This window comes from Carlito syrichta, unplaced genomic scaffold, assembly GCF_000164805.1.
Source record: "Carlito syrichta isolate Samal-C Ts95f unplaced genomic scaffold, Tarsius_syrichta-2.0.1 Scaffold303358, whole genome shotgun sequence".
Taxonomy (NCBI): domain Eukaryota; kingdom Metazoa; phylum Chordata; class Mammalia; order Primates; family Tarsiidae; genus Carlito; species Carlito syrichta.
The window spans coordinates 55,704-69,457 of NW_007247454.1; the positions used below are offsets into that span (position 1 = coordinate 55,704).

Consider the following 13,754-nt stretch of genomic DNA (forward strand, 5'->3'; position numbering starts at 1 on the left):
AAAAAAAAAAAAAAAAAGGAGTTAAATGTCCAGACCCCCAGCTCCAACCCTCAGGGCTGTTGCCAGCTAGTGACAGAACAGCCCCCACGGCCACTCCTCTCCAGAAGCCACCTTGGCTGAACACTCTTCCACTGATGTAAGAAAGAAGGTGACATGAATCTTAGCTGTATAAGAAAAACTGGAATGTAATGATCCAGCTTTTATGTAAAACAGCACATCACTATGTGAAAATGTTAACAGCTATCTCCACCTCACAAAAAACAACTGAAGAGGTCATATTAAAGGAGAAGGTGAACAGATCAAGGTGCTATTATTCTAAAGGAAAAGGGGTGGAGGGTGAACTTCAACTTTTTTTTCCTGGAAGTGATCTTCATAACTGCACAAACACAAAATATTTGTTTTGAACACCTGGAACTAGCACAGACCAATATACACAGTCACAGACATACAACCCCAGTGCTGATTTCAAAGAGTTCTACCTTGTCCTAGCTTCAATATCGATGTAAGAATTCGGTGCCACAAAGTGGGTAACATCTGCAATGTGGACTCCGAGTTCCAGGTTGCCATCATTCAAGGTTCTGACAGAGAGTGTGTCATCCACATCTTCGCAGCCTTTGGGGTCAATGCTGAACACAAGGAGTGTTTTCCTCAAGTCTTTACGCCCTTGTTCCTCCTCAGGACTCACTGTCCAGGGGTGTTCAGGCGTGTTCACCGGCATCTCACACATCTGCACAAGAGGCTGAGTGTTCAATTCATGCCCCTCGTATTTCTATAAGAATGTGCTAATATTCTCAGTGTGATACACAGAAATCCATTCATTCCCACTGCCTTCTGCACCAAACTGTTTGTGTCTTTTGATCAATAATTATTTATAGGCCAGGTATGGTAGCTCAAGCCTCTAGTCCCAGCACTCTGGGAGACCAAAGTGAGAGGATTGCCTGAGCCCGCGGGTTCAAGACCAGCTTGGGCAACATGGTGAGACCTCATCTCTACAATAAAACCAAATATATATATATATATATTTATTAGGAGCCTAGGTGTCTCAGGTACTGTGCCAGGCACTGGAGGGTCAGGTCTCAACAGAAAAGACATGACCTCGAGAACTCTTACATTCTGCTGGGAAACATCTTGAAACTTTTACCAGTCTCTTTGGTTATGGTGGCTTGGAGCAAGAGTACAACATGTACCCCATTTTCAGTGATTCATTTGTTTAAATGTAATTGGCCTTTTAATTTAAGTCAAGCCCTGAAAATAAAAACAACATGTCCCAAATATCAAAAGCTTACCCCAACACTTTGGGAGGCTGAGGTGAGAGGATTGCCTGAGCCTGAAGGTTCAAGACCAGCCCGGGAAACTTGGCAAGACCTCATCTCTACAATAAATAAAAAAATTAGCTAGGCATGGTGGCACGTGCCTGTAGTTCCAGCTACTTGGAAGGCTGAGATGGATACATTGCCTGAGCCCAGCCAGTTGAGGCTGTGGTGACCGGGAGTGTGCCACTGCACTCCAGCCTGGGTGTCAGAGTTGAGACTCCAACTCAAAAAAAAAGAAAAAAAAGTTTACTTCTTAAAGACAATTTAAACAAGACCAATCTAGGCCATTTTCTCTCCATTACTGCCTGTTTAAGCCATCAATTTGCAGCTAAGTAGGCTAAAAGGGAAGAGAAAATTCTAGTTCTGTGAAGTCTAGTCTATATTTTATTCTAACATATTCACTAAGAACTGCCAAGAAAGTTAACAAATAATTTCTGGAAACTAATGTTCAACATAAAAATTTAATAGTGTAAAATATCCTAAATGTTTTGTTATGATAGCTCCTATTCTGTTAAAAATGATAATGAAAATAATAACACTTTTGCTGGGTACAGTGGCTCATGCCTGTAATCCCAACACTCTGGGAGGCTGAGGTAGGAGTACTGCTTGGGCCCAGGAGTTTATGACCAGCCTGGGTAACATAGTAAGACCCTGTCTCCACAAAAAAATTTAAAAAGTAGCTGGACGTGGTGGTGTGCACTTGTAGTAGTTCCAGCTACTTGGGAGGCTGAGGTAGAAGGATCGCCTGAACATAGGAGTTAAGAGGCTGCGATGAACTGTGATCATGCCACCGCACTTCAGTCTGGGTGATAGAGTGAGACACTGACTCAAAAAAAAGGAAGTAAGGGCCTGGCTTGGTGGCTCAGCCTATAACCCCAGCACTTTGGGAGGTCGACGCAAGTGGACTACCTGAGCCCGTGGGTTTGAGACCAGCCCGGGCAACTTGGCAAGACCTTATCTCTACAGTAAATAAATAAATAATTAGCTGGGTGTGATAGCATATTCCTGTAGTTCCGGCTGCTTGAAAGGCTGAGGCAGAAGGATCACTGGAGCTCAGCAGGTCGATGCTGGAGTGGCCATGAGCATGCCACTGCACTCCAGCCTAGGTGACAAAGTGAGACTCCAACTCAAAAAAAAAAAAAAGGAAGAAAGAAAGAAAACAAGAACACCTATACACTTGTGATGGCAGCACAAACAAGTCCAATTTTTCTGGAGAACAATCTATCAATATATAACAAAACTACTTTAAATCTTTTACGTCCTTTGACTTGGTCATCTTACTTTAAGGACTATATTCCAAGAGAATGACCAAAAATAAATAAAAAAGCAGAGTTTATAAAAATTTTTGAAGTAGGCCAGACTCAGTGACTCAGCCTGTAATCCCAGCATTTTGGGAGACTGAGGTGAGAGGACTGCCTGAGCCCGTGGGTTCGAGACACACCTGGGCAACTTGGTGAGACCTCGTCTCTACAACAAATCAAAAATTAGCTGGGCTTGGCAGCATACGCCTGTAATTCCAGCTACTTGGAAGGCTGAGGCAGAAGGATCACTGGAGCCCAGCAGGTCGAGGCTGCAGTGGCCGGGAGTGTGCTACTGCACTCCAACCTGGGTGACAGAGTGAGACTCCAACTAAAAAAAAAATTTTTTTTCGTGACCCGCCTGGGCAACTTGGCAAGACCTCATCTCTACAATAAAAATCAAAAAATTAGCCAGGTGTGGTAGCACGCACCTGTAGTTCCAGCTACTTGGAAGGCTGAGGCGGAAGGATCGCTGGAGCCCAGCAGGTCGAGGCTGAGGTGGCTGGGAGAGGCCACTGCACTCCAGGCTGGGCTACAGAGTAAGACTCCAACTCAAAAAAAAAAAAAAATTTTTTTTGAAGTAACATTTTTTATAATACTGAAAAATTAACCAGAACAATTGAGAAATGCTTAGGCAAACTAGGGCACATCAATATATAGGGTAATTTACCATAACTATTAAAAGTAAGTAGGCTGCGTCAATATATAAAAATAATTTTAAGTGAAAGAAGCAGAACAAAAAATAGTATATGCACACTATGAATATAGCTATGCAAGAATAATAAACAAGATTTATGAGGACTTTAAAAGACCATAAAGTGATGGAAACAGCCAATGTTTTGTGTTTATGGGGCTTTTGTTTTCTGTGAAGGTTATAAGAACTATCTCATAATGAGATGACTTTTGGCCCATGGGTCAGGATAGATGGATCCTCGAATCTGCTCCCTGTGGCTCCACACAGCCTCTGGTTGATGATTCTGGTCGGAGTAGAGCAAGCTGGGCCTATAACTAGGTGTCCTTGTAGCTGCTGGGGATGGACGCACACTGGCTTTAAGACACTGACTTATCATTTTTAAGCCCAGTTGGAAAACAGAAAGAGGAGGGAGCTGCAAGTCTGTAGAGAATGAACTCTACATGGGAGCTGACTTCAGCTGGTCCAAATGCAGAATACAGAAGAGTGAAAATTTTCCATTAGCTGTGCTTCAGACAGTGAATTGTTACATGGGACAAATATTTTTTTCTTTCTTAGTGATGAAAAAAATAACGCAAGCTAAAAGAAAACATCTGTCACTAGGCCCAAGGCCCCTGGAAAATCTGACCTGAGCTTCTGAGAAAGGTACAACTGAAATGCTGTTTTCTACTAGGATGGTGGCGATTTCTCCTTCCAGATCTCCAATTCTTCCCAAAACACGTACAAAATGTCCATTTGGATACACGGATGTTGACTCCCAGGAATCGATGCGCACAACCACCCTGAAGTCCTGCTCGAAGGGAAAAAGAAAACAGCCAGAGCTCAGGAGTTAAGTGGGTCGATTAGAAGTGTCAAACAAACAAGATAAACAGCACTGTGCTCCAGGGAGAGTGGCCAGTGTACAAATCAGAGCATGTGACAGGCTTGTGTTTTCCATCCTTCCCATTATAAATTGCCAGATGGGATGTAAGTAAGTGCTGGGCCCAGTGCTGTGAAAGAAGGCATTACCTCTCTACATCAAATGTGTGCACTGGAAATTTTAGTCAGAGAAGGGAGCCAAATGTCATATATTCTAGTTGGCACTTGAAATACAAGAGAAAAACCCAATTGTGCACAGTCCACATTGTTTTACAACGAAAGTCTCTCTCCATGTTGTGTGTGTGGGAGTTACTTTCAATTTTTTTGAAGTCTTAAGGTACTCTTTGGTGAGGAAGAAGGGATCAGTGCAAATTGAACCTCCATGGCCCCCAAATACCAGCAAATCATGGAACTGGAAGGAGTAACAGTTGCACCTGCAATAAGAGTTTGAGATGTAAGAGGTACAACAGCCAGGTTACTGGCTGCTCCGTATCTCATTTACAAATTGTAAAGCATCAGGTGAGTTGACAAGACAACACTGGCACTTTGCCATGAGTAAAGGTTAACTTCTAGCTTTCTTGTTTATGCCTTCTTGGATTCCTTCATGGATAATCAATTCTGTGAAGTACCACTGCATCATCCCTCCAGGGCAGAGGGATTATATTTCTCTATCACTCGCTCGAGGAAAGCTTGTTAGTGCTGGCAAAGCAAATCTATCGAAAGTTTCTGTGTTGGACAGCAGGATAATGTATGATCCCCGGCTGTCCTACACAGCTCTTTCTAGGACAATTTCTCTCTGGCCCGCATTTATTAACCATGAACTACTTAATGGATGACTCTTATATATTTAGAATTTTTAAAAAACAGTCTTAAAATGCCAGATGCCATCAATAATTTATTTCCTCTTAAACCAAAGAATTGACAGTGCTTCCTGGTCCTGTTCTAAGGCTAGCAAACACAGAGGGGACAGTGAAAGGACAATGCCAGCTACCTGGAGGGCTTCTGCTTGTTGGGTGCTAATTCGAATTTTGGGAATTCTGTAATCCCAGGGTGTAACCAGGATTTTCTGAGGATTTTTGCCCTGAGACTGGACCTCTTCTTTGGACGGAAATGTCACCACATAATCCCGCCAATTCTTCTGAAGGATGCCTACCACTCGACCTTTGAGAAAACAAAACAATGTGTTAACTGGCTACACATCATCTATCTGGATTATGACCAACTCAGCAGTAAGGAAATTCACAAGAAATATAAACATGCTTTTTATCAAGTACATCTACACAAATCAAGATGTGTTTAAGATTTGCCTTCTTTGCATTTTATTTTAAAAACTAGCTGGATGTGATGGCACATGCCTATAGTCCAAGCTACTAGAGAGGCCAAGGTGGGAGGATTGTCAGAGCCCAGGAGGTTGAGGCTGTAGTAAGCTGTGATCGTGCTACTACACTTCAGCCTGGATGACAGAGTGACACCCCAACTCAAAAAAATAAACAAAAAAGAGAGAGGAGACTTTAAGTGTCCTCACTACAAAAATAAGTATGTGAGGCCATACATATGTTAATTACTAGATTAAGTCATACCACAATGTACTATATCAAAACATGTTATACTTATAAATATATACAATTTTTGTCAACTTAAATAATAAATAAACTAGGGGCAGTATTTCTGGATTGTTAGAGAAGACAAATACAATTCCACAAGGAGTATAGAGAAGGGAGTGCCCATATAAGGCTTGCCTGTGGGCACAGGCTCAACTGTGGGTGTGGACTTACCCATGGACGTGGCCTCACCTGTGGGCATGGGTTCACTTGGGGACTCGCCCAAGGCCTTGTCATCTCCGTCATTCTCAGACAGTGCTGCAGTCCTCCCTTTCCATTCATTTCTAGGGAGCAGTTCTACGACTACCACGTCACCATGAATCGAGCGATTTCGCGCCTTCATCCCGTGTATTAAGATGTCGCTCAACAGACCTGTGTTTGGGGCAGCACAGAAATACCCCATGAAGCCAAGGAAGGCCACCCCAGTGAAGCATCCAAACATGACACACCTGTAGTCTAACCAACAAAAGCTTCTTCTTTCCAGGTCAGGAAGGAAGAAATGCTGCCATCATGTCATTATCGTTTAATGTGCTTTTGTAAGGACCACCTTCAACCATCTTAAAAAAAAACTCAACTGGATAGTGACTCACACCTGTAATCCCAACACCTTGGGAGGATGAAGTGGAAGGATCGCATTGAGCCCAGGAGTTTGAGAACACCCTAGGCAATACAGAGAGAGCTTTTGTGTGTGTGTATGTGTGTGTGTGTGTGAGTTGGAGTCTCACTCTGTCGCCCAGGTTGGAGTGGTAGCACACTCACGACCACCACAGCATTTATCTGCTGGGCTCTAGTGATTCTTCTGCTTCAGTCATTCAAGTAGCTGGAACTACAGGTATGCACTATCACACCTGGCTAATTTTTTTATTTTACTGTAGAGACGAGGTCTTGTCAAGGTGCCTGGACTGGTCTCAAACCTGCGGGCTCAGGTAATCCACTAGTGTCAGCCTCCCAAAGTGCTCGGATTACAGGCTGAGCCACTGAACCCGGCCGCAAGACCTCATTTTTACCAAAAAAAATTTTTTTTTTTTTTTTTGAGTTGGAGTCTCACTCTGTCATCCAGACTAGAGTGCAGTGGCCGCTCCCGGCCACCGCAGCCTCGACCTGCTGGACTCTGGTGATCCTTCCGCCTCAGCCTTCCAAGTAGCTGGAACTACAGGCACACGCTACCACGCCCAGCTAATTTTTGATTTATTGTAGAGATGAGGTCTCGCCAAGTTGCCCAGGCAGGTCTCGACCCCGTGGACTCAGGCAATCCACTCTCCTCTGCCTCCCAAAGGTGCAGGATTACAGGCTGAGCCACCGAGCCCGGCTCCAAATTTTTTTAAAAATAACCAGGTGTGGTGGCATGCATCTGTAGTCCCAGCTATTTGGGAGGCTGGGGAAGGAGGATCCCTTCAACACTGGAGGTCAAAGCTATGGTGAGCCATGATAATGCCACTGCACTTCAGCCAGGGCAACAGAGTGAGATCCCCAACTCAAACAAAAATGTTTCCAGCTAACCACCTTTTAAGAAGGTGCTAGTTCCCTGCATGCAACTAGGGAGCCTATTCTGAAATTGTCAAATACCTCTAGGCTCCTACACAGGTGGGGAGGGTCAGCGGGCTGATGACCACAGGCCTGTAGAATTGACAGCGATTCTCATTCTTTTCCAACCAGTCACGCTCCCTTGACTAGCAGGGATTTTTTTCACCCTGTCATTACAGAACCAATAACTACATTCCATTATCATACAACTTGCACATGTAAAAAATTTTTATTACTTAAAAAAATTATTCCAACAAGGCGATATAGCACCTTGAAGCAGCACAGTCATGTCTGAGAACCACTGTCTCACACCTGGCTGCAAGCTCTGGTCACTACTTGCCGGATGTGTGACCTTGGACAGGTCACTTTGCTTCTCTGTGTTATAGTTTATTACAATAAAATCAGAACATAAAGACAAAAAGCTAGGGGGGAAAAACCCCACCATCCCACACATCCTATGTATGTGGGCATATATGACACAGCACCTTCAAGGCAGAATTAGAAAGTAGCATGAAAGTTTATGTAAGGTTTATACTGAACCTGAATCTTTACTGCTGGCTCCTTGAAGTCGAACAAAAGCTTCTACTTGTGCTCTGTGTTTGTTGACATTCAGAATTCCCTAAAATCATAATTTAAAAAATCAATGTGAAAAAAAATTCCTTTTCTGCCTGGTTTACCTCCAAAATGTCCAGTTTTTAAAACCATATAAAAACATTCCTACAATAAGGTTCTTACAAGGCTTGTGATCTCTTTCTTTAGGAATAATATTCACTACTAAGGTTTCTTTTCTCCCGAGAAAAGACTTATTTTGAACTACTCCTAGCATGCCAAATGTTCGAAGTACCAGGATCTGTTTTGCCTCAGTGACAAGCAGTCTTTAGAAAACCTACAGCTGGGCACAGTGGCTCACACCTGTAATCCCAGCACTTTGGGAGGCGGAGGCGAGAGGATCGCCTGAGCCCGCAGGTTAGAGAACAGCCTGGGCAACATGGCAAGACCCTGTCTCTACAATAAATAAAAAATCAGTCGGGCGTGGTGGCGCACACCTGTAGATCCAGCTACTTGTAAGGCTGAAGCAGAAAGATGGTCTAAGCCCAGTAAGTTGAGGCTGTGGTGGCCATGAGCATGCCACTGCACTCTAGCCTGGGCAGCAGAGTAAGACTCCTACTCAAAACAAAACAAACAAAAAACACCTCCTATAAATCAAAATATCCTCCCAGGAATGCCACCTCTCAGAAACTTTACCACCAAGTGGGAAACATTAGCCTTTCTAGATACAGTTATTTAAAATAGCCATATTTTAGGGAGGGACTCTGGCTAATAAACATCTCCTGAGTTTCCTATTAGAAGTATAAAATCCAGCTGGGCTCGGTGGCTCAGCCTGTAATCCCGCGCCTTTGGGAGGCTGAGGTGAGTGGATTGCCTGAGCCCGCGGGTTCGAGACCTGCCTGGGCAGGCAAGACCTCATCTCTACAATAAATCAAAAAATTAGCCGGGCATGGTAGTGTGCGCCTGTAATTCCGGCTACTTGGAAGGCTGAGGCGGAAGGATCGCTGGAGCCCAGCAGGTCGAGGCTGCGGTGGCCGGGAGCGGCCACTGCACTCCAGTCTGGGCGACAGAGTGAGACTCCAACTCAAAACAAACAAACAAACAAAAAACCAAAACAACAAAACAAAACAAAAAAAGAAGTATAAAATCCACAGTACCACTTTTCTGCATTTTGATTATGGTGGTGGCTACACAAGACTATGCATATAGTAAAACTGCATAGAGCCACATGTACACACGTACACAAATGAACCTAGGTAAATCTGCTGAAATCTGAATACAAATGTGATCTGATTACCTCCCCTAGCCCTGAGAGCAAATGGGTTCTAGGTCCTGGTGTAGGATTCACAAAGGAGGCCTTGAAAGGAGCAAGAAAAGGGCAAAATGTAAAGAAGCTATATTTCACCCATTTTATGATGTTGCCAAGACCCCAGATCTTGACTCAAAAATCCATGAGAGGTATTCACAAGGCAGCCTCCACCCTCTGCTGTGTGATGCTAAGTATGCAACACAACTGAGATCACCGGACAGCTGTGTCCACGGGAGGAATGACTCCATAGCCTTCAGATGCAGATGGTCCTGTCTGCCTCCACTTGTCTTCTGCTGCCTGTGAAGTGAGAGTCCCAGAACGGGAGGCCAGGAAAGAAGAAAAGAAACACCCTGGCTGGTCCCAACTCCCACACCTGGATGTAGCGTCCGGACTTAATCCCTGCTTCCAGCACTTCCAAGGGGAGGTGCTCCGGGTACTCTTTCCTGTGGCTCTCCTGGCTCTCCCTCTCCCTCTCCCGTCGAGACTGAAGGATTGAATCGCAGAGCTCATGGGCAGCCTTCAGGTCAGGCCAAAAGTTGTCCAGGTAATTCTGTATTTAATAAAGCAACAGAGAAATATGGTCATAAGATGGTGACTCCTCACTTTAGCACTGCTACCAAGTCCTGACAGGGACAGCTGGCTGCAGCTCTGAAGAAGTGAGAAATGGGTACAACCTGTCTGAGCGCTTTTGACCATCTCCTTAGACTCTGGGGCTTGCAGGTGGCCTCACAAGGCCATCCACCTCCTGGTTACTCTGCACTTCCAAACCTCTCTCCAACCCTGCACACGTGTACATGCCCAGATGGCCTGTCCATGTGTACCTCACTGCTGTGGAAAGTGGCCTGTGGAGCTCAAGAGGAAATGCTTTGGGTGCACATTCTGGTCTTCTTATATGTGACCTAACTTGGCTTTAATCTAAGGTAGAGTCTAGCACGTTTTTGTCTCAAGTTGAGAAGAAAGTAAATTATCCTTAATGTTAGCTCAAACGTTTCTCTCAATTTTAGGGTCCTGTTCAAATGGTTTCTTTTCTCTCTAGTCCTTCCAGAAATTCTGTCTGCACTGACAGCAGTGTGCCAATTCCATGGCCACTTGTCACTGATAAACACCAAACTTCTGTTCTCTCCAAGACCCTCTCCAAGAAGGACCTATGGTCTTGGCTCTTCTCTGTCTCCCTTCACATCCCCATAGAGAATTCTGGACTTCCATCTCATCTGAGCTCCACAACGTCTCTTTTTTCTATCATCATTCACCTCTATGAGGCCCTTGGTCACATAGTTTTTCTTGAGAAAGGCTATACAAAATTAAACTGTAGTATACCACAGGACTACACAGAAAAGTAATTTTCACAAAAAGTAGAAAAATGTAATTTTAGTCAACTGTCCTCTGCAGGAACAAGACATGATATATTGCAACAGAAAAAACAAGTGACACTGCCATTAATATCCAGTACTCCTGGAATCCTCTGGCATGCTAGAATACTTTTATAGCAGGGCCAAGAAAATTCTATTGGCACATCTTTAGCAATACACACACCTGGGAACCCTTATGGAATCTACAATTCAAAACCCAACTCAACTTCTGTAAACTGACAGGGTATGGAAGGACCTCATTTTGGTTCTGCAAAAAAATGTTATCAGCCAGTGGACCCCTGATGGACCCACTGGGCAGACAGATTGGTAATCCACTGAGAGAAGATTAATACTCACCCTGCTCTCACATAGGTACCAAGAGACAAGAAGAACTATGCTGCCCAGACAGCCCAAAGTACTGTCATTGACAAAGTCACCTGTCCTGAGTGACCAAGAACCTTCACATAAGTAATAGCACGTTGTACCTTTCCATGTGTTGTTTGCCCCTGTGAATACTCTCAGCTGGGGAGGGTAAAGAACAGTTAAAACACAAGCCTGGCGTTGAAAACGGCTTGTGATTGTGTGTATATTCAGGTAAGTCACTTGTGAGGCAGGTGTACAACGGCCAGAAGCTTATTGTCATATGGCCTGGATTTTTAAAAAAAATTTTTAATGTAAAGATGTGGGATACAATTCAGGATTAGGTATACAATCATTGATCATGCAGGTACCCCTGTTAATGAGGTATGCCCCTCCCTGCCCTAGCAGTTTCCCCCAACTGCCAATTCCATCCCGCCAACAGTTTCCCATTACTGCCAATTGCTTTCTTATAGAATTATAATTGTTCAAGGTCCTCTTATGAGTGAGAACATAAGGAACGCTGCTTTTTTGTTTCTGTGATAAATCATTGAGTATGATCGATTCCAAATCCAGCCAGGTTGCTGCAAAGTCCATATATTTGTCGTTCTTTATAGCTGCATAATATTCCATTGTGTATATGTACCATATCTTTTTTTTTTTTTTGGAGTTGGAGTCTCGCTCTGTCGCCCAGACTGGAGTGCAGTGGCCACTTCTGGCCACTGAAGCCTCGACCTGCTGGGCTCCGGCGATCCTTCCGCCTCAGCCTTCCAAGTAGCTGGAACTACAGGTGCGTGCTACCATGCCTGGCTAATTTTTTTGATTTGTTATAGAGATGAGGTCTAGTCAAGTTGCCCAGGCAGGTCTCGAACCTGCGGGCTCAGGCAATCCACTCACGTCGGCCTCCCAAAGTGCTAGGATTACAAGCTGAGCCACTGAGCCTGGCCACTACATCTTTTTTATCCAGTCCAGTTTTGATAGGCAACATGGTTGGTTCCATGTTTTTGCTATTATGAATAGAGCTGCAATAAACATTCGTGTGCAGGTATCTTCTTTGTAGAATAATTTGAGTTCTTCCGGGTATATTCCCAATAGGGGAGTTGCTGGATCATATGGAAGGTCAATTTCTAGTTCTTTCAGAAATCTCCAGACTGTTTTCCAGAGAGGTTGTACAAGTTGGCATTCCCACCAGCAGTGTAGAAGTGTTCCTTTTTCTCCACATCCTCACCAGCATCTGTTGTTGTTTGTTTTATTAATGATGGCCATTCTTACAGGAGTTAGGTGGTATCTCAGTGTGGTTTTGATTTGCATTTATCTGGTGATGAATGGTCTGAACACTTTTTCATGTGTCTGTTGGCTGCCCGTATATCTTCTTTTGAGAAGTGTCTATTCATGTCTTTTGCCCACATTTTTTTTTTTACTTGGAGTCTCACTCTGTTGCCTAGACTGGAGTGCAGTGGCCACTCCCGGCCACTGCAGCCTCGACCTGCTGGGCTCTGGTGATCCTTCCACCTCAGCCTTCCAAGTAGCTGGAACTACAGGCACGCGCTACCATGCCTGGCTAATTTTTTTTTTTAATTTATTGTAGAGATGAGGTCTCGCCAAGTTGCCCAGGCGGGTCTTGAACCTGCGGGCTCTGGCAATCCACTCACCTCAGCCTCCCAAAGCGTGGGATTACTGGCTGAGCCACCGAGTCCAGCTTTTGCCCACTTTTTAAAGGGACTGTTTGTTTTTTCCTTTTGGTGCGTTTGAGTTCCTTATAGATCCTAGATGTTAGGCCTTTGTCAGATATACAGTTGACAAATTTTTTTTTCCATTCTGTGAGTTATCTCCCTGCTCTCTTGATGGTTTCTTTTGCTTTGTTGAAGCTCGTTAATTTGATGAGGTCCCACTCGTCTATCTTATTTCTTTTTTTTTTTGGAGTTGGAGTCTCACTCGGTCACCCAGACTGGAGTGCAGTGGCCACTTCCAGCCACCGCAGCCTCGCCTGCTGGGCTCCGGCGATCCTTCCGTCTCAGCCTTCCGAGTAGCCAGAATTACAGGTATGCGCTACCACGCCCGGCTGATTTTTTGATTTATTGTAGAGATGAGGTCTCGCTGCCCAGGTGGGTCTCGAACCCGCGGGCTCAGGCAATCCACTCACCTCAGCCTCCCAAAGGCGCGAGATTACAGGCTGAGCCACTGAGCCCGGCTTTATCTTATTTCTTACGGTTTTGGGTTTAGGGTTCCGGATAGGAATTTGTTGCCAGTTCTAATTTCCATAAGGGTGTCTCCTGCGTTTTCTAAGATTCTTATAGTTTGAGGTTTTACGTTTAGATCTTTGATCCATTTAGAGTTAATTTTTGTGTATGGTGATAGGTAGGGGTCCTGTTTCAGTCTTAGGCATGTGGTCAGCCAGTTTTCCCAGCACCATTTACTGAATAGGTTTTCCTCTCCCCAGTAGGCTTTTGTTGGAGGTTTTGTCAAAGATGAGTTGGTTGAGGAATTGAGGCTTGGCTTCTGGAATCTCTATCCTGTTCCATTGGTCTATGTGCCTGTTTTTATACCAATACCAAGCTGTTTTGATTACTGTAGCTTTATAGTAGAGTTTGAAGTCTGAAAGTGTGATACCTCCTGCTTTGTTTCTCTTGCTAAGGACTGTTTTGGCTATTCGTGGTCGTTTATGTTTCCATATGAATTTCTGTATTGTGGTTTCCAGATCTGAGAAGAATGATGTTGGTAACTTAATGGAAATTGTGTTGAATCTTTAGATATGGCCTGGATTTTGATCATAGCTCTATCATTTGCTCCCATGTGGTTCAGCCTTTCTGTGCTTCTGTTTCCTTATCAGTAAGATGGGTGTTAATACCCACCTCACAGGGTTGTTGCAAGAATTAAATGGCACGAAGAATAGTACATGGCATAG

General features: G+C 44.2%; 1 protein-coding gene across 2 annotated transcripts in view; it reads right to left on the reverse strand.

Moving 5' to 3' along the window:
* Positions 1-13,754, reverse strand: part of DIS3L (DIS3 like exosome 3'-5' exoribonuclease) — a 37,766-nt gene that overhangs the window by 8,669 nt on the left and 15,343 nt on the right. The window contains exons 5-10 of one of the 2 annotated variants that reach the window (XM_008058473.1): positions 9,517-9,693; positions 7,826-7,904; positions 5,954-6,133; positions 5,152-5,321; positions 3,931-4,092; positions 480-727 (exon numbers count right to left, since the gene is read on the reverse strand). In XM_008058473.1, coding sequence (XP_008056664.1) covers positions 480-727; positions 3,931-4,092; positions 5,152-5,321; positions 5,954-6,133; positions 7,826-7,904; positions 9,517-9,693 — 1,016 coding nt within the window. Of the gene's footprint in view, positions 1-479; positions 728-3,930; positions 4,093-5,151; positions 5,322-5,953; positions 6,134-7,825; positions 7,905-9,516; positions 9,694-13,754 lie in introns of those variants that run through there. The other variant, XM_021712560.1, reaches the window with a different exon arrangement.